The 20,625-nt window shown below is 35.7% G+C and overlaps 1 protein-coding gene across 1 annotated transcript; it reads right to left on the bottom strand.

The window, feature by feature from the left end:
- Positions 1-1,004: 1,004 nt before the first annotated feature.
- Positions 1,005-20,346, bottom strand: DTHD1 (death domain containing 1). The gene is made up of 10 exons (XM_074821377.1): positions 20,076-20,346; positions 15,569-16,370; positions 14,713-15,043; positions 13,858-14,037; positions 12,784-13,028; positions 10,524-10,688; positions 9,657-9,946; positions 8,149-8,393; positions 1,891-1,948; positions 1,005-1,294 (listed from the first exon to the last, which is right to left on the bottom strand). The coding sequence occupies exons 1-10, from the start codon at positions 20,344-20,346 to the stop codon at positions 1,005-1,007; spliced, it is 2,877 nt and encodes a 958-aa protein (XP_074677478.1).
- Between the last annotated feature and the right edge of the window lie 279 nt (positions 20,347-20,625).

Raw genomic sequence — 20,625 nt, 5'->3', positions numbered from 1 at the left:
TTAGCACTTAGAGAAATTTTTGGTGTGTTTTATGAGGTGGATTGCAATATAGCAGCACGTAACAGAAGACTGTAAATTATAGTATTATTTTAGTAGAAACACAGTTATAAAAGCCCAACCCTGCTATTGCTCTGACTTTTAAAAATTAGGTTAGTCTTACTTTGCATTCTGGAAAGAAATGAGTTTTTAGAGATTAAAATACATGGCTAAGGAATGGCACAAATACACCTGTTTTACTATATGTACCTTCAATACAATAACTCAGTATAAATAATAAAATTTAAAAGCAATAAATTTTAAAACTTCTATTGAAGAAATATTTCTTTTTCCAAATTTGATGGTAACCTGAAAAAAAACCATTACCATGATAGATAGAAGTGAGGCAACAAATCTGGTAAATTGTGCAAACAGATTAAATATTCATGTGTGGCAACACTGAAATCTGCTATGAGATTCACAAGGATAAAAAACGTTCACTGAGAATGTAAGTCGGGATTAATTACTAACAAACCTGAAATTAAGAAGAAATTCCCTCTGTCTGTGCATTATAATGACCTATTAGGCTTTCATCTGAAGAACCTGCTAGCTATTATTACTGGATGTAGTGTAATCCATATATCATGGAATGATTTGTAAGATTTTGATAAAGTATAGTGAATAATTCCTAGTGTTTAAAGTATGTAGAAATATGATTCTATGTCAACTGAGTATGTTATGTGCAAACAATTAAAGTCCTTAGAAACCTATGCAGACTGGTCTATAATTCTTCATACCTGTGTTTTCAATATCTCACTTTTCCACAGAAGAAATGTTCACTTCTAACAAGCAAGGGCATTGCTATTATACTTTGCTTTAGTAAAGAGGTTGCAAAGTATACAAATAAATAAGCAGTCTGATTCCTGACCGGTATCCCTGTCACTTTTTCATCCAAAGATATCACGGAAATATTCACACCTTTCAACAGGAACGAAGAGAAATTGGGCTGTTAGTTGCCAGTGATTCTGTCAAGAGAACACTTTATTTTGCCACTTAAAATGAAGTTCTTCTGAAAGATCACTTCTGCCACTCTTCTGCAAATAGCGAGACAGGAGCTGCTGTTTATCAGCCGACCTTGGAAGGGTCTTTTTCCAGCAGCAAAGCAGCTCATAGATCTGGTGTGTTAAATTATCAGGGCACTTCAGCCTAACAAACTGAAGTATGCTCCGCCGAACAGGTAAGTGTAAAGCAAGCAATGATGTATTATCTTCTGCAAGCTCTTCTGCAAGCCAATATAGCAAGTTGTCCCACTGGGCCTCTGAAGGGCAAAAATTAGTAAATTAAGAGCATTATTCTTCTGCTATGTAAATCTTTCTTTCTTTTGAAAAATTTTCTGAAGGTGAAGGCTCAGTGGGTGAACTCCCCAATTGAATATGGTTTGTTTTTTGCTTTAAAGGAAACATCATCACTTCTTATTTCTAATCCAATTTTTGGTAACTGCACTGTGACATGAAGTGAATTTAGTCAAGAGCAGATTTGGCAATGATCTATAACTTTTGGAACTGTATGGGGAAAGCTAGCAATAAAATAAAAGGGTTTGGGCATTTCCTATAACATACATCAGTTATAACTCAGCTTTCCAGTACAAACTGAATCTCCTTATGCAGAAAATTATATGCTGTTCAAACACCCCACCACGACATTATCTTACAAGAGCTTTTATATTTCCTAGTAAACAGATCACTTTTTTATTTTCCTTTGAATATCTTTTAACAAATTAACTACTTTGGTTCCTGAATATGGCATTTTAAAATGTCAGTTACAGCTGAAACAAATCCTGGCATTTAAAAAAAGTAAATAGCAAATATAACTGTTATTTATATTGAAATTAATAGATTATGAATGTGTTCTTACCTGATGAATCAGAAGAAGTTCTTTTTGTGCTTTGTGGACGGTTGATCAACTTTTCATGCTATCAAAGAAAATGTATGGAAGAAAGAGAAATTACTAAATGAGTAAGGGATGAGGGGTAGGATATGGGAGTGGACTGCAGTAAATCAGCATTTAAGATTGCCTCTACCTACACAGAGGATTTGTGTCATTATTGAAAACCAGGTAACACCATCAGCGGGTATATCAGTACACAGCTATTAAAATAATGAAACTAAGTCTGTTTATACCAAATGGATGTTTATTGTATCTTATTTAAAAAATTATAATTTATGCAATTTTACAAATGTTTCATCAGTAGCATTATGTCATGACTGGTGTATAGAAACTGGGTGTATAGAAAATCTGTATGAAACCTTTGTACGTGAAATGGATTCTAATTTTGTATACTGCATTAACTTTGCCTTGCTGTTTCTGTGTTCTTATTATTGTGTGCATACTATACTGTTTCAAGGAAAATAACAGTTTCCAGGTATGCAGTAGCTGTTGTTAGGTCTAGAAATCATCCTACATTTGTAGCTATAGTTGTTCATTTTACACAGTTCAACTTTTAATTATAAATCACTAAAAATCATCAGAATTCAAAAGACAAGTTCCATTAGAAAGTACAGAATCCTTCCTCTTTCTTCCTCTGAACACAGGAGAGAAAGAAAAAAACAGTTTGTCCTTTTTCCCTATGACTGCAAAAGAGGAAAGTCTTGTGGGTTTTACTGTTGATTCCTGCTCCATATAGAACAAGAAATTACTTACATAAGCACTGAGCACAAGAAGAGACTACTTTGTATCAAGCAATTAATTTGTTCAGCTTTTTTTTTTTTGTTAAAAGGTGTAATTGTCCTCTTTTAGTGACCATGTTATTTTTGTCACACGTTCAATTGTATTACCTGGCTGTTTATGCACAGCTTTCTCTGTGAGACTTGCTCCAGGTTTATTCACTGAGCTTCTGTTTTCCATTTGTGAATTAAGTGCATGAAACTCTGACTAGATAAATTACTCTCCTTTACCTGCTGGGCATACTGAGCCAGAGCCTTGCTGAGCTTATCTTAAATACTTTTATAATACAGGTTTTATATTTTGTCCAGTATTTGGAGTGTTTCATATGTACTGAGCTACACATCAAAAAGCTCAGTATAATCATAACTGTTACTATTCACCTGTGAATTAAACGACTTCTCATCAGGCCTATACTCAGCCATCTCGACAGGGGTTTTCAGTGTGCACAGGATGCACACAGTATACAATGCTTGGCACTGCAAACCCATCCTGTGCTGTACTCATCTTGAGATCTCAATCTGCCTCATCTTGTGTACTTCTACAGCAATTCTGTCACTGCACGTGCCCTAGTGCGAAGATAGCATAGCGTGTCTAAAAAAAGCCCTCAAAATAAAGGGAATATAAAGCTTTTCCAGAAGGGGGCATTGTTTTTCTTCCAAGACTCAGTTTTCTTTGGCTTCGTTTAGTTATGCATTTATAATGAAACTTATTTTCATTCATTAATGAGAATTTAGGACCTCAAAGGTCTGCAAGAGATTTTCAAAGTTATTGTAGATGAACTCAATTACCCATGCATTGACTTTAATCTGAACTACTTTTTGCTGCTTGATGTTAAAATAGTAGTAAAAATGATAAGAATCAAAAATGAGTATTGTCTAGAAATAGTGTAATAATATACAATGCATTAGATCTAAAACATTAAATCTGCCTTTAAAGATTAAATATCTGTGGTGAAGCGCTAAATTCACTCATAGTTCAGCTGCACTGACATGTGGTTCCACTGTTCTGCTTGGTAGCGTAAGTAAAATACTTTTAGCGGTCAAAGCAGTTTTCTAGTCTGGAAGGCCCTTCAATTAGCTAAGCAACTGCCTTTCTGAAGCAGAGGATCACATGCTATTTTGCTGTTAGACAGTCATTAGACATAAAACTTCAGCAGAATAGTAATTTGATAACACTTGTATGTATTACAACAATCTCTTTATGCAAAGCATTCTGATTTCAGGCAGTAAAACTGAAGTGCTCTGTCAAATGGACCTCTCAGACATGACCAGACTCTAGTAGCATATCAAACAGGACAGACATAAAAGGAGAAATTAACCTTTTAAATTCTTTAGCCCAGTTTCACATAAATGCGATACACACGCACATACTTGACATCAGAACCTAACCCACTGTATTTAACTGTGTTGAAAATAACAGGTTTGACATGCTGAGGAAATGAAAGTTCCATAAATAGGAATTGTTAGTGAAGATCAGCTTATTTCTGTACAAGTGTAGCTTGTTTAAACTAAACACTGATGTGAATGCTTGCATATCAACTAACAACCACTGCTTTGACCACTCTCAGAAATTTATTTGTAAGAGAGTGGATAACGTGGTTTATAATCTATATAGTTACTGTCTTCTCTCCACAATTCAAGAGAAATTTAGGTGGGAATTTTACAGAAATGAGTGCAAATGTAGTCAGAATGATTGCCTTAAAAAGATTCCATCTGTCTTTGTCACAACAAAAACCAGGCATTGTGGATGGTACTAATTTTATCAACTGGAAAAAAAAAAATTCATTTTGCTGAGAAAGTTTCTGTTGTTACTGGCAACACGGACTGTTTGTGATCTCATGTGTATTAAAATTAATCCATTAACATGATTAAACTTAAGATATTTGTTAATGCAACAAAGTAGTAGAAATGTAGTCTTTGCTGTTCTTGCCCTGCATTTACTGCTGTTTTGGGGATTTTATTCCCAAACCATGAAAGGTTCCCCTAGCATTCTGGGAGCAAGTAAGAAGTCCATCAACAACGCCACAGCTTAGAGTCAACTAGTTCACAACTAAGACATGAGAGCCCTACTGTGGCAACTGCAATTCTGTAAGCAGCTGTGTTAGCATGAGCAATACTATAAACAACCCAGCATTATCAATAGGTCAGATATGAACACTGAGAATTTTGTTTTGATACAGTTGCAAGATTTGTGGCAGCTTATTTGCTGTACTGTAGTAGTATACATGCGATAGAAACTAGCAAAATTGAAGGCTCATTTCTTGAGTGTATGGTCTACACACAGGAATGTGGTCACATAGTTCTAGGTGCTTTGGCAATACATATTAATAGCATCAACATATGACAAATTATGGACAGTGCCAGTGTTGGTTCCTATTATATGAATATTAACACAAGACTTGTACTTTAATGAAGTGGTAAATAGCAGTTGCATTTGACAGATGGCTGGTGTAGTTGTTTGTCTAATTAGTGCATTAAATTTCTCCTTAACTGCATTTTCTCATCCAATTTTAACTACTTCCTTCTATTCCTTTTATTCATTAGAAAGCCCACCTAAATGTGAAGATATATCTGATTCAAGTATGTTGATCAGATCATGGATAGTAGAAACAGGATAAGAGTTCTTAATTTTTACTGTCAGTGCTTTCATCACTGTTAATAATTTTAGAACACATAATAAGATAAGGTAATTAATTAGAATTTCCTTTTCATTGCTCTGGCATTTAATTGCATCTGGATCATTACATTTAATATATGGTTCTGTCTCTCTTCCAGTCAATTCCTTTTCTAGTTCAAAGACAGTTTTAACTGCTGCAAATATCCTGTGAAAATTAGTTCACCTTTTGATTATTTTTGCATGTAAAAAGTATGTTCTTTTGTATTACTGGTCACACCTGCCACTTACCAATGTCATTCATTGTTCTTATATCCTGTGAAAGGGAATATAATAATTTGTTTTTCGGTTCCTCCGTAATATTCATAAGTGTGTGTAATATTTCAACTTCTGTTGAAACTGCCTGAAGTGTTGTCATCAATGCATTGTCTCTCTGCCTAGCAACATCAGTATTATGGATCACCTTCTTTCTTTCCTCTTCTTTCAAGTCCTCTGAGTTCTGTGACCAGAACTGCAGAGTGCAGTCATGGTGTGGATGCTGCTTTTTCCTGCTCTTTTTTCCCTATCTTTCAGCCACCAAACAACCCAAAAGAGAATATTTTTTGTTCTTAAAATTTCTATGAGTTTTTTCAGTATGGAATTCAAGATTTACTTGGCTGTAAGAAGGTATGAAGAGCAAAAGAATGAACAACATTATAACTTTGTGTTAATGAATACGACATACCACTAGATAGTGGCATGGGTGAAATTCCCATTTGCCTTATGTATTTATATGCCAATAATAAGGTATGTTTTATTTAGTTAACTAATCATTCACTAAAGTCAAATAATTAGCTTCACTGATGTTTTATAATTCTACAAAAAGAATTATTAAAGAATATTCTTCTCTATTTAAAAAACCTGACTTTAGGCATTATCAGTTTTAAATTATTACACTGAATGGATGGAAGATAGATCAAAAAGTAGGAAGGTTCACCAACCATTGCAAAGTATAACATTTTGTGTACTAAGATGACTTGCAACATAAGGGAATATGTTATTTTGATGCTGTTCTTCATTCTATAGATTGGTATTTCATTCTGTGTAAGACAAAGTACAAATCATGTAATGAGAAAGTTACCAATGTGCAAATGTTTTCAAGCATTTTGATTGGTTTTTTTGGCCTAATATTTGCATTTAGCGAAGATTCTGACTCCTTTGAAATGCACCTCTTGAAATATATTTACCAGAAGCAAAAGAAAAATTATTTGCAAGATGCTGCAACACCGATTTTCTGAAGTGATATAGTAACTGTATCTCTAAGAAGACTTTTTGTGCCTCAAACTTGGGTTCTCTGTGCTTGAACTGATTCAGTTGAAAGCAGAGTCAGAGAAAATATTCCTAAAGGCTATCACCATTCCTGAGGTTTGACTTCATTTCTAATTTACCAGCAATGATCATGTTTTACAGTTCCTCTGTTTATTTCCATTTAAATGAGTAGGCTGCCTTGGGTGCTACTGTGTACCCACATATATTACATATTCTCACACACTTACACAGACTGACCAGATGTCAAGATCTCAGCCACACTGGGGAAGAGGAAACACAGCCTTAAATTTAGCAGGAGAAAAGGGGTAATCAGAAATATTTGTTTTGAAAAGTCTGAATACAACAGTTGAGGACTAATATGTATAGCAGTAGACCATATATGCCAGCCCACATCTAAGACACTTGATAATTACCTTTATGGTTTAATAGAAATGCAGTTCAGTCCTTTAAATCTTATTACGCAGTAAGATTTAATGACGTAGAACAATGGGATGGAAGCTAGGAAGGTGGATGGAAGAAAATTAACTGATGCCTAGGGTGTGTCACAGATTTTTTAAAATTGTTAATTTTAATCATCCCACTGGACCTCAAGAGTTTGTATTTCCCTCTCTGTGAATACCGCACACGGAATGCTAGCCCTGTGGAAAAGCAAAGTGCTTGAAAGCGTGTGATTCTCAAAAGAAAATTTACATTTTATATGGAGTTTGTCACTAAAAGACATCTCCTCTTAAAATCTGCAGTTAACTATTCTTAATTTTTAGTTGGGAGAATGGAGATGAGAGAGAAATCAAGAGGTAAGCTTATGAAATAAAAGATGTATTTGCAGGTGATAGCTTAAGGAAGAGTGAAGTCAATTAAATTCATTTAAGAAGAGAGAGATGCTACTGCTTGTCACCAGAGATTTAGACCAAGTGTTACTGTACATATTTTGATATTAAAATGTATGCAAATTTGACAGCAGTGGTCTAGCATCAGCATTTTGTAGAATATATGGTACTGATACCTAGACTCTTTGAAAAGATTAGAATGAGATTTCATTGCAGGAATATTAAAGATTAATTTATGTAGCAATAGCTTTCACCAGAGATGGAGATAATGGCCCACATGGCTGTATTGCAGAGGCTTATCAGGCATAATAGGAGAATCAGGTGATAGGAGAAAGATAGATTACATGATCTATTTAATAGTCCTACAATTTGAAATTCTGCACACCCAAGACCAGGATACAAGTATATAACTGAAACTTAAGTAATAATTTCTCAGGACCATATCATTTAGGGAAAACAAATGGGTGAAAAACTTGTGCTAAACACTTTTTTTCCATGCTTGTGCTTGGATGAGGGTCCCTCCCACCTGCTAAGAGAAATTCTGAGGGTGTTTGTACATTGCTGATGGATCAGAACTGCTCCATCAGTGACTCCTGTGTGTATCTGTAAAGCGAAAATCATATCAAGATCCTTTTGCGTAATAAATATATGGTAAGGAAAAAAGGGAAAGATCTTTAACATTATCAAGTGAGAAACCCACCTTTGGTAAAGTTAGCGCTAATTTACACAGTGGAGACTGGCGTTGATACTCACTACATGGCAATGGTTCTTCCCATTTCTTGGTTATCATCTCTCTGGTAATTTTATAAAACACTGCTGTTCCTTTGTAATGAGGTGAACTGTGGTTACCGAATTCATCCACTTCTTTAATTTGCAGCTCCAGCCTGGCTTTTCTTTGTGAATGAAAAATCAGCCTGTAGACTCTTCCAAAATCTTTTCCATTCTCTGCCATCCATACAAAACAAAACAAAACAAAACAAAAAAGAAACTTTTTTATACTGTATTTAGATGTTTTTAATTCATTAGGGTGAGTCAAATAGAGCTAATCACATAACATTTGGTTGTTCTTTATTATAATTATTACTTCATATTGAACATCTGGGATCCAAACACTCCTGCCAGCCTGCTTTAGTAGTTGAAATGTCTTCATAGTTAGCTGTCTTAGGCCCTGAATTGCTGCCATAAAGAATAAGTGATGAAGGCTATGCTACAAGTTGAAAAGTAAGGAACATGGAAGGGGATAAAGTACATAACACAGAGAGAAACAAAAAGAAATTGGTGCTGTGAATGGAATTAGAAGTATATGCTTTCTGGTTATTCAGTATGGATATCTGTCTACCTGTAACAACAAAATGAATGGAGGCAGAGAGGCAGGTGCCTAATTCCATTTTAAGTGATACATCGACATATACGACACTTTGCCTATATGAGCAGGCATTCCTCGGGGGCTGGACACTTATCTTCTTGAAGAATAATCCTTTCATTAGGGTAAATGGAGTTTTCAATGGGAGAGTTTATGTGCAAAATGTTCAGAGTGCCAAATATATATGTTTTTTCCAAAACTGACAGAAGAGACTATAAGTAATTTTGGGTGAAAACTTTTCTGAGGATTCTTATCTCTTTTCACTTTTAAGTAAATCTCTGAATGGTGGCAGCCACTGCATGGAATTTTCGAGGCTGCTAATGGAAACGGCATAACAGCTCTCTCTCTGATCACTTCAATTTATAGTGCAACTCACAAAAAGCAACATTTTGCCCTGGATTTCAGTGTTTAATCTTGCCTACTTTAAGTGAATTCACACAGATAAAAGAGCAGACTATTTCTTTTTGTTTGGAATCTGTTTAATTCCTAAAAAGCCATTGATGGAATCCTGTACTTTTGAAATAAAAGATAAAATGTCAGCTGTTTCTGAGGGACCAGGTTTCACAGAATGGCAGAGGTTGGAAGAGATCTCTGTAGATCATCTTGTCCAACCCTGCTGCTCAAAGCAGGGTCACCTAGAGCAGGTTGCTAAGGATCTTGTTCAGCTAGTACATTTTATTTTTCAGTTGGAGCAGTTTCCCATGTAGTTCCATGAGCCTATAGTTTACAAGAAAAAAAACCACTGAAATAACTAAATGTTCTGTGACTAACCACAATCTACAGTATTTCTGAATAGCTGAAGAGATTGATTATGTTCATCCAGATGCATGAATTAATTACCTTACCTGAAGCAAAAATATTGCCTCTAAATTTAAAATGAATCTGCTCTCCTTCTCTTAATGGGAACTGCTGCGTAGGTTCTGGGGGACCAAAGTAGCCCTCCTCATGGAGATTTTGAAGTTCGCAGGTCAATTCTTTGGATGCAGATAGCAAAACTACTATTTTATATGGGTTTTCTCTCTTCCGATACAGTATCACATTAGCCATTGTACTACAAAGAGCTTCTTCCAGAGCCTGAGCAAAGAGGAGAAGGTATGTGTTTTCCAAGAGGAGTGAAAGGCGAATGACCACAAATCTGTAATTAAAAAAAAAGGCAAGAGAATAAATACCTCTATCTTAAATCATTTTATAAACTGCTAACAATTTATTAGGCAAAATAATACAAGGCTTGGTCTCCAACAGACCTTTTGCTCCATCCTTTTCATTCTTGTTTTCAACACATGAAAGGGTGGAAATTGCCTGCTTCTGTAGTGTAGAATATATTGATTCTATCTATGAATTCAAATACATTCAAATTTTAGATGAAAGTAAGATAATACTTCCTAATAAATTTTTAAAAAGATAATGGTTTTGTAGTTAGACAGTTAAATCACATTTTCAAATTAAGATTAATATCTGCATTTCCTGTTTCAAGTTAGGTATATACTTCATTGTGTACAGTCTATAGATGAAGAAATATTTAAACAAATTTATATTTTCTGTAGTTATGAGTCGCAAATCTAAATGATCTTCTACTGTAAAGTGGAAGAAAGAGATGCTGGCAGGTTAATTAATAGTGGATGATTTCTTAGCTCTACTAATTTCCATTGATCTGTATACTTGTAAGCAAATATTACACTAAATAAAATTTTATTAAATTATTCATACATTACCTTTCTAAATGCTCATTTAGTTCAAATGATACAAGACCATTCCGTGCATTCTGGATAATAACATCATCAAACACCTTCCACCCATCTTCGTTGTTTCTCTGACCTAATAATTTCAAAGTATCACTGAGATTCTCCCCAGTTCTTCTCACAGAAGCACTCACAGACCTGGAAAGCCAAAGAATTATAGGAAAAAATATAATGAAAAATAGATCCTGCAGAAAGAGTAAGCTTGTATTTGTAGCTCTGCTTTCCCTTCTGTTTTTCTTGATAACAACATGTGTTTTTCCCACCTTGCTGAAAATCTACATCTTCAACTATATTCCAGAGTATGGAAGTGATATAATAGTTAGAGGTTTTTTTTTTCCAATTCTCCAGACAGGGGAAAAAAAGAAAAAAGAAAGGTTTCTATCTAAATTAATTTAGTTTAATCTACCATTTAATAAAATGTACAGTAATTATTATGGATTGGTTTTTAGTCATTCATCAAGATTTAGATTCTCTAGAAGTAGATATCTGGAAAAAAGAAAACCACAACCATCTTTTCTTCCAGAAGCAAGTATTTTTCAATAACCACAAAGGAATTTAGAAAATCAGACATGCCTGCTATCCATTATCTCTTTCAACAGAGAAAATAAAAGTAGCTCCTCTTCAAACCAGGTGATTACTTTGCTATCACACTCAGAATCAAGCAACTGTGACATGGTATGTTCTGGCTAATTTATTCTAATGAATGAAACATGAGGGTTTTTTTACAGAAGCCCATAACTCTCCTCTCACACACATAGTTATCAGTTTCTTAAAACTGGATGTGAATAACCCATTCACCTCTAATGCATACCCTATGTACAATCCGAAAAAGAAAATACTCCAGACAGAAAAGCCTATGCATTTCTTAAGCGTACAGCCTCAGCTTATGTCGAAATACAGGAAAATAATTTTCTAAGGAATTTGTATAGAAATAAGCAATCAAACTATGGTCTTGTCATGGATGTGCTTTGTCTAAGAATCTAAAGTGCCATTTAGACTGGTACTAAGAACAGATAGATGCCATGAGGGTAGTGCCACAAAATAAAATGCTTCTGGTACAGGAAATGAAATTTGAATCTCCTGTAAACTGACACGGGCACTCTTCCCAATTCTGAAGTTTGTGATAAAGATGGATGTCTAGTCTAAGAGACCACTGTGAGTGTAGAGTTCTTTAAAACATGATCTGAGAAGTTTTTCAGAAATGGAAAGCTAGAACATTGTCTGCCTTCTCTGTCTGTACCTTGCTTATTTTCAAGACAATCATAATCTTGGCATGTAGATGAATTTTGAAAAAGATAATATTTAGCACAGTAGGAATAAGCTAACTCTTTAATGACCTAAAGTAGAAGTATTCCAAAGATGACTCTTGTCCCAAGAATGTCCCTACCAAGAAATCCCAATAAGCCTTTCTGAACCTTGAGTTGCCCATGGTAGCAGAACTGTAAAGACAACAATCAAACGGTAAGTCCAGATTGATTTTTTTCCTGCATGAGATGGTAAAAACACCATTTATTTTGCTGACTGTCAAAGTAGATGAGATCAACTTTGGCCTTTTTTCCCACCAAAAAGTTTTATTCATATCCTCATGAGCATGATGGATAAATTTCATTGAATTGCCAGTTAACAACTGAAATGTAGGGTTTTTTTTTTTAAGAGTCCCCATGTTTTAATGGTTTTTTTAAGACATTCCAAAATGTCTAAGTTTCAGAAATTTTGTAGTGAGTGCTTTGGAAAAATCTGGGTCTTCATCTAGTGTGGCAGTTACCACAAAACTGACCAAACCACTGTGTCATAAATGTTGACTTAGGTACCCATTGGAATGTGTAGAAGTAGAAATCAGACAGTTCAAAGACCGGGGTAGCCAAACCACCTACTGATAAAATAATGATCACAGCAGCTTTGAGACACAGTTATTCTCTATGTTCAATGTTTGGCTTTGGTGAAAATGGCTGAACATTTCTTGCTGAAAAAAACCCCATGCATTTTTCATCCTGACTCCTGATAGAAATATAGTGATCAGCATATTTAAAGATTATACATCAATCACTATATGAATTTTCCTGGTGAAGCTATAGCAGGAGAATTGTGGGGATTTACTCTAGTGTTTCTCAATATAGTAGACTCTATTAAGGAATTACATATTTTTAATACAAAAATTATTAATAATCAACAGTTAAAATTAATTCATTTTGATGTTTTGAAAATACTGAATTTGTAGTGAAGTTGTTCTTACCGAGGATGGTATGCTGCAGCAGCCCTCTTTACTGTAGCACTAATGGCTCTTGTACGTTCTGTCTCATTTCCTTGTCTTTTTTTTTCTGGGTTTGGAGGACAGGGTAGAGTGATAGTGACTGAGCTGTTAAATGGCTGGGCTGAAGGATGCTGGACATAAACCAGTGCACTAGTAGATACCACTGAGTGGTACATATCGTGTCTTGCTTTCAATGTTGAAACCAATGATGGTTCAATTGGCTGAATCTAAATATGGAAAGCAATTGTACAGTTAATTTGTACATTAATAAATCTTCTCTTACATGCTTGTTTTTTTACAAACTGATTTATCTTTTGGAATTAGACTATCACAGAAGCTTTAGGGTCTTCTCTATAACCCAGGGATGACTCTACCAACATACTGGCACTTTGTACAATGCACAACCAAGTGTGTGAAAGTCATCAAAAACTGGAACCTTTACTGACTAAAATATTTTGATTATTTTGTTCCTGCTTTGAGTTCAAGTTTTGAAACTCCTGAGCTCCCTCAGATTTTGATAATTTTCTAAGATTTTTCAAATATGTGTTTTTTTCACTGTTAATTTTAACTTCTCCATATCTCAGAATAAGTGTTTTTATGGGAGATGGTAGAAACACATTATAACTGAAGCAGATTTTGAGATTATTCTCAGCCTAAGACTAAGAGGTGACAAAAGCTTCTGTTGCACTGCCTGGTACAAATGTTGAAGGTCAGGTGAGAAAAATTGTTCCATTAACGTAAACACTGTGCCAAGCAGTTGAAGTTTGGAGTTGATGCTTATGTCATTATTGAAAACAACTATATTTTCTGAAGTATATCAAACAAAGGTAGATGGTTCTTCTTTTTAGCTAGAGATATCGTTGACTACTGATATTATGTGGTTTTAACAAAGCTGACAGGAAATCATTTGCTGTGTACGCAGGATGTGGAGCTGCAATCACTTTTCATAGACTTTTAATAATGGAACAGGTTGCTTTTTAACATTATTGGCATCCTTGCTTCAGAACTGATCAGATAACAGACTTAAGGAACAAGTGTTGTGTATTTCAAGCTCACCTTTAACTGCATGGGTGCTGGAGAACTGAATGTTTCTGGATGGTAACAGAAAGAGATTCTAGAATCCAGACTGAGCTTTTGTGAGAGTCCTGCCTTTGAAACAGTAAATGTTTCTTTCTTTAAGCATGACAACACAGAAAAAATGCCCAGCTGATAAATTTTCACTTCTGCAAAGGTTTCCTGCATAAAGAGAATGTGGGGTTAGAGTATGTCTGAGGGAAAGGAAGCTGTGTTCTGCAGTGGAGTAGCATTTTGAGAAGGCAACATTATTTATAGAGTAAGGTGTGAAATGAAAATAACTTGAATATTATTGCTGCTTGAATACCCGTTATCTGGTGATCTCTAGTCATCATGTGATGTCATTAACATTCCCATGTATGATTGGGGTGAAATGAAATAAACTCATAAACTGGGTGATTAATCTGACCCAATGCAATTCTTCTGCATTTAAAAAAAAGAACCATCCTGTGTTTCTTTGAGGTGGAGTTTGGACTTACACACACAGAATTGCGTTACTTCTCTGTGATCTGAATGCAAAATATTTCCCTTTAAGTTTTTATTTTTATCAAATAATGCAACATATTAGACTTATTTACAAAAATCATGGACCATTACTCAATCATTAGTATCGTGGGATCAAGCACTTGCCTTAACATTACAAGTGTAAAAAAGGACCTTGTTAAATAGTAGTTTTCAAATAGAATGGATTCTTGAGAAAGTAGGAAGTTCAATTTAACCCAATGTAGTGGGCAATACAAAGCTTAATAATGACAACTTCAGTTGTATAACTCCAGAGGGGCTTAACTTAGAACCTGGAATGATGTTTTTACAATGCTTAGATGAGAGGTTACCAACCTTGTGGTTTCCTTGATACCCCTCCAAGGCAATAGGAGTTAAGTAGTTTGGTTGAAAGTTCATATCAATCATCTTCACCATAATCTCCCGATAATTTCCTCTGAAGCATGAAGTGAATGGGATTGCAATGTTGATAGGGAAAGGGATTGTTTTCTCATAATCAGAGCATTCAATACTGATGACATTGCTGACCAGCTCCTCAGAATCATCCACCACCAAGGAACTAGTGTCATTGACTATCTTACACTTCAGATTCTCCAGAGCAGTTGCAGGGGCTTTAATAAAGCAAGCTACTTCACGTTCATTCTTACCACTCTCTTCCACTAGAAATCTGGAGAAAAAGAATATAAAATAGTATTCTTTGTATTTTGGGTGGGGTGGTGTCTTGTATTTTTAATCAGATACTTTATTATAATGATGTGCTACATTGTAGCATAAACAGATCATTAGTAAAAATATATGTTTATGAATGGGAAAATCATGAAAATTTTTAGATTGTTTCAGAACAGCTTACAAATTATTATAAAACAGACTAATTGGTGTTCTTTCCTAGTAATTTCCAACAATTTGAGAATTATTGACTTTACTGGCTGTGACTCAGTCCCTCTCTGGCATAAAAAAAAAAAAAAAAAAAGAAAAAAAGAAAAAAGGCAGTCAAATGGAAAGTTGCAGTTTACTTTTAGACCAAATGGAAGATCTTCATTGCACATGCTTAAGTTGTAAACTGCTATTATGTGCATGACCAGCAGCTGTTGAATACATGCATATTGAGTTTCTGGGTCTAGAGGTGTTTATTTATGTGCTAATAAACAGTATTTATGTACATCTGTTCCTAAAAAGAAGAGTATGTGCTTACCCTTTGTTCATCCAGCACCTATATTTTTGTACTTCTTCTGAATTATTCATAGAAGGATTCACAGCAGTAGGATCACATGTTTGTGCTGAAGATGTGAAGGTAATTAGGTCATTCCTACAACTCTCATGATTTGTTTCCATTTTACTGTCTTCCATTTGCTCTGTCAGTCTATGTTCTTCACTTTCCACCCCTTTTGAAGATTCTTTGACTACTGCCTTTTTTTCCTGTTCAGAAAGATTCATGGCAGTTCTGTCATAAGTGTCTTTCAATGTGCCAGATAGAATGCCTTCCCTGCTGCTTGTAAGAGCACCTTGAAAAGCCAGTTCTGGAGACTTTTTAGTAACAGAGCTACCTCCATGAGATTTATCATCTCCATTGCAATCTTTTTTCTCTGTAACAGAGTTCATTAGTAGTCTGTGTTTACCATCTTCCTTTTTCATTGGAGGTTCTCTGTTAAAGTCCTGTTCTTGAGCAGATACATTTTCAGCTAATGATGCAATAATGTCTTTTTCCACAGTTTCATTTGGCTGGATTTGATTAACGTTCTGACTTTCTGTCTGGTTCAGGGAAAGAGTTCTTTGGGGTTGCTGACTGGGACTAGAAGATGCTTCCACAGACTCTGTTACTTCTTCAAAACAACACACACTTGTTTCTCCAGAAGCATTTTGAGCAGCCTGGATCTGAGAATCGTCTTGTCTGCAGCTAGCAGCATAAAGTTTATTTTCGGCCTCTTGAAGGTGTGAGACTGTATTTATCAAATTATCCTTCACTTTCTGCAGGCAATCTATAATGCCATTGTACTCTGAGGCAAAAAATAGGTAACCAATTGAATGAAAGCTAGCCAAAAATGTGAAAACTCTTATACACCTAATTCCATAGTGCCATTCAATACATGAAGCACAATATATTTCCTGGCTTTCATTTAATATTTTTGCCTTTATTGCTATTCAAGTCAATTTCTGAAGAATTGAATACAGACAAGTACTTGTCCAAGTACAACTGTGTATTTGTCGAAGTACTGCTGTGGCAACTCTAATGAATGCCTTTATAATGATCAGACACTAGCTAAATTCTTAATGAGAATCAGTCTCTAAAGCCTGGAATTGGTCAATAATAGCCAAATCAGTTTGGGAAGAGCTTTAAAACTAAACATTAAACATTTCCTAAAATTGAATCCTGCAAGATTCTAATGTATGGTCTCTAACAAAGCTGTTATACATGGGCTCAATATTAAACATGCTCAGCAGCTTTGAATTTTTGTTATGGATAATAGAGGATAACACAAAAACACCAGCTCGTACGATACTGAAGTTCAGCAGTTTGTAGGATTCAGTTATAGGAATGGTGGAGGTTGCTCTTGCATATAACTAAAATCACTTGGTGAAGAAGGATGCACAAAAAGCACACAATCACTATGTGCCATTCATGTAAACTTTTATCTTTAACCTATTTATTTTATGATCCCTCATTTTTCTTATCTTACACCTTTTCTTAGAAATCCCTCCAGATATTCTCTCCAAGTATTTCAGATGTGTTACTTGAAGCTCTCCCTTCAACTTATGCTGTCAATCTCTATAACTGGAACTGCGTCTTCATTAGTTAGGTATATTGCAGACCTCTCAGAAAATGTCTTGCTTATTTCTGTTTGCTGCATGAGATCCTGGAAAGTTTTGTTTTGCAGGTTAAATCCAGTGATAGTCAATAGAAATAAGAAAATTGTATAGAATGAAACACAGTACAGTGTGCTCCACACTTAAAATGTACAGAGATGCACAAGGGAAGGACAATAGAAAGGGCTGATACAAGTCTTACGGGAAACCACTGGCTTGCGTTCACTTTTTCAATAATATCATATGAGGTAAATCAATATCTCAAGGTTTTCAACTTGGAAAATAATTTTATTGAGTAAGAATGCCATCACATATCAATGTATGATGTTATATGATATAGATAGGCCTTTCATCTCTATTTGCATCTGATTAATTTAAACATACAAAGAGTACAGTTCAGAATAACATTTTTTCTTGTTGAACTCAGTCTAAAAATTATTCCTTTGCAATAATTTCTCAGTTCCCAAATTACTTGTTATTGGATTTTGACTATATTTGGGAAAAAAAAAAAAGAATGAAACATTTTTATATATTTTTTTCAACTGATAGTTCAAAGAAAAATATGTTTGTTCTAAGGTACTGCTACTTTTGCAGGGGCACTTTTACAATAGTAAAGAAGAACTTCTAAATAGGTTAACAGGACTAGAAACAAAACAAAAGGACTGGAAATAACATAGCTTCGTTTGCATAGAAGGTTGTAAAAAACCACTTCCTAGTCTCACTGTAAAGCAAAGTTCAAGCTTTGGCAAATCTGACAAAATTGTTTGCTCCCTGAATTTTACATTCTTTAAAAAAAAATCCGAAAACAAATTGTAGAGCTCTTTAAACTTATGTAAAATCAAATTTGAAGATAATAGGGTCATTCAAAACAATGGCATTTTCCTACACTGCGAATGTGACTTTTCTAATACTGCAGTGCTTAAAGCCAGGCAAAGACACTTCACACTACTCAACTGTGTCACATGAAAAGACACTTTTTGCATTCTGTTCTAAGGTTAACCTCAAAAGAAGCCTTCTTTTGTGTTACCCCCCCCCCCCCCACTTCCCCGCACCATTGCTTTCCTAACACTTTGCTTTCTGTGCTTTTTTGATGTTTGATAACACAGCTTTAGAATACAGTGGCAGTTTATATGCAACTATCTAACTGTCTTCAAACTTTTTTGCTGACTGTTTTATGGGAAAGTGTCAGATGAGGCAAAGTAGCTTTTTGGAAGGAGAATGATAGTGAACTCTTAAAAATCTGAAAAAATGAAACAAAATAATTACATAGGCCATGAGGCCAACAGGGCAAAGTTAGCTTGTTCCTGGAGCCTGGAAACAGGTCCTTTTTTTAAGAAAAAAGTTCTTTTATTATTGTGGACAGTTCATAAACCTATAGAACAAAGACTCATAAATGCAGGCATAGCTAAAGATTTCTGCCTGGAGTCTCTCTCCTTCTCTGTCTATGCATCATGTTGTTAGACCATTAGTAAAGGCAGAAATGTTAGTTTTCTACTTTGATGAATATTCATTAAGATGTTGTTTCTGAGAAAAGAGAGTTGTTTCATTCATCACAAAATAATCCTGCATTTTTTCAGTAATGAAATCTGGATTTGGTCCTCACAAGAAATAACATCATTATTATATCCACACTGTTATTATAAATGCAAGAAATTAAATTCCACATGTTTACCTGTGCACTAAGTTGGCAGAAATACTTCTCATTTTTATTGTCATTTTTTAACTATGATGCTACTTGTAGAGGATTGTAGACTATATATATCGGGTTTCCCTGGTGAGGTGCTAGCAGTGGGGGCTGCAGGGTCTGTCTCTGTGAGGAGAGGCCGGGGCTACCCCCTGCAGCACACAGCCAGTTCAGCCAGTTCCACAGCAGACTTACTGCAGGACTGGTTAGAGCCTGTCAGTGATGCTGGTGCTGCTTCTGTGAAAAGATACTTAAGAAAGGGCAAGAACACCAGAGAACAGTGAGGAGTGAAGAAAAAAAGTGTGAGAAAGAGCCCTGTGAGCACCAAGGAAGGCTGGAGAAGAAGGAGGGGGAGGTGCTCCAGGTATGGAGCAGAGATGCCCTTACAGCCCGTGGGAGACCAGGCTGGAGCAGATACCTGCTCTGCAGCCTGTGGAGGACCCCACACCGGGGCAGGTAGATATTCCCTGAAGGAACTGCAGCCTGTGGTGAGCCCAGCTTTTCCTGACAGGAACAGTGGGCCATGGGAAGGACCGATGGTGGAGCATGGAAAGGTCTGAGGAGGAAGGAGTGGCAGAGGGAAACTGTTATGGACTGAGTGCTACCCCCATTCCCCATCCCCCTGCGCTCCTTGGGAGGGGGAGGAGGTAGAGGAGTTGGGAATGAAGGAGTAAAGGTGAGCCTGGAAAAAAAGAGGGGGGGGGGGGACTGTGTTGTTTTAAGTTTTTGCCTTTGTTTCTCACTATCCAAATCTATTTCAATTGGCAATAAATTAAATGAATTTTTTCCCATTTTGTCCATGATGGTAAGTGGTAAGTGATTTCTCTGGTTTTATATCAACCTATGAACTTTTCCATTATATTTTCTCCCCCTTCCTGTTGAGGAGGAGGAGTAGGTTGCTGGGTGGGTATCTGGTGTCTGGCCAAGATACACCCACTGAAGTATAATACACATAAAACTTTGAAACCATTCTGTTTAGTTATTTTTTTTCTCAGATAATGAGAATTATGAGTCTCATATTGAATCTCATGTAATAGACTTGAAAACAGTGCGATACAACTGTTGAAATATGAATTAATTTGGTCTAATGAATGACCAAGTACTGAAATACTAAAAAAGTGAAAAGTAAGGTCCCCAGCATCATCACATGGAAGAACTTAGCATCCAGTATACCCAGTCTATTCTGTTTACAGATAAGTCCCTCCATACTTGCCTGGACTTGCAGTCAATTCCTTGTGTTTGTCGAAGAGAGCACTCAGCAAGTGGCAGGTATCTTGAATGCTTTCCGTAACGTTCTCCAGCTGCAGGCTGAGAGATCTGCTCAGCTCTTTTGTTAAAGAGATCAGTCTAAGCACATACTCCACTATACCTTCATTCTCCACATCACTTTTCAGAAGCACATCTCTCGCTAGCAAGTTCAGGTGGCAGATTTTTTCCAGGAGTTGGCCTAATTTGCTTGCAGGTGTAAGCTTACCTTTAGCCATTTCCATTTTATGTTCAGAATATACTACTATTTTTTTTTCTGCTCAAACACTTCTACAAGATGTTGTTCTTCGTTCAGACTACTCCACAGTTTAGGGTTCGTAGCCTAAACGACGTTTAAAAAAGTACTGTATTCTACACACACTGCCAAATGAAACTCTAGCTCAGGATCTCTGAGTTGATGTTGACTATTAAAAAGTTACTAGGTGACAGAAAGGAGTGGCTCTCTTGTCACTACAGGCAAGGATTGCCAAGAGATGCCAATGTACACCATGCACCTT

The sequence above is a fragment of the Strix aluco genome, chromosome 4 (assembly GCF_031877795.1).
Source record: "Strix aluco isolate bStrAlu1 chromosome 4, bStrAlu1.hap1, whole genome shotgun sequence".
NCBI classification, from domain to species: Eukaryota; Metazoa; Chordata; class Aves; order Strigiformes; family Strigidae; genus Strix; species Strix aluco.
The sequence above is the reverse complement of the archived record's forward strand: the minus strand, read 5'-3'. Positions and strand labels throughout refer to the sequence as shown.

What these genes read in the sequence shown, in the direction of transcription:
- DTHD1 (XM_074821377.1), bottom strand. Translation starts at nt 20,346, where the DNA reads ATGGCTAAAGGTAAGCTTACACCTGCAAGCAAATTAGGCCAACTCCTG. An exon ending in CAGCACCCATGCAGTTAAAG is followed by an intron (nt 13,029 to 13,857) that starts GTGAGCTTGAAA and finishes TTCCATATTTAG; the next exon opens with ATTCAGCCAATTGAACCATC. An exon ending in GCTGCAGCATACCATCCTCG is followed by an intron (nt 10,689 to 12,783) that starts GTAAGAACAACT and finishes TTGGCTTTCCAG; the next exon opens with GTCTGTGAGTGCTTCTGTGA.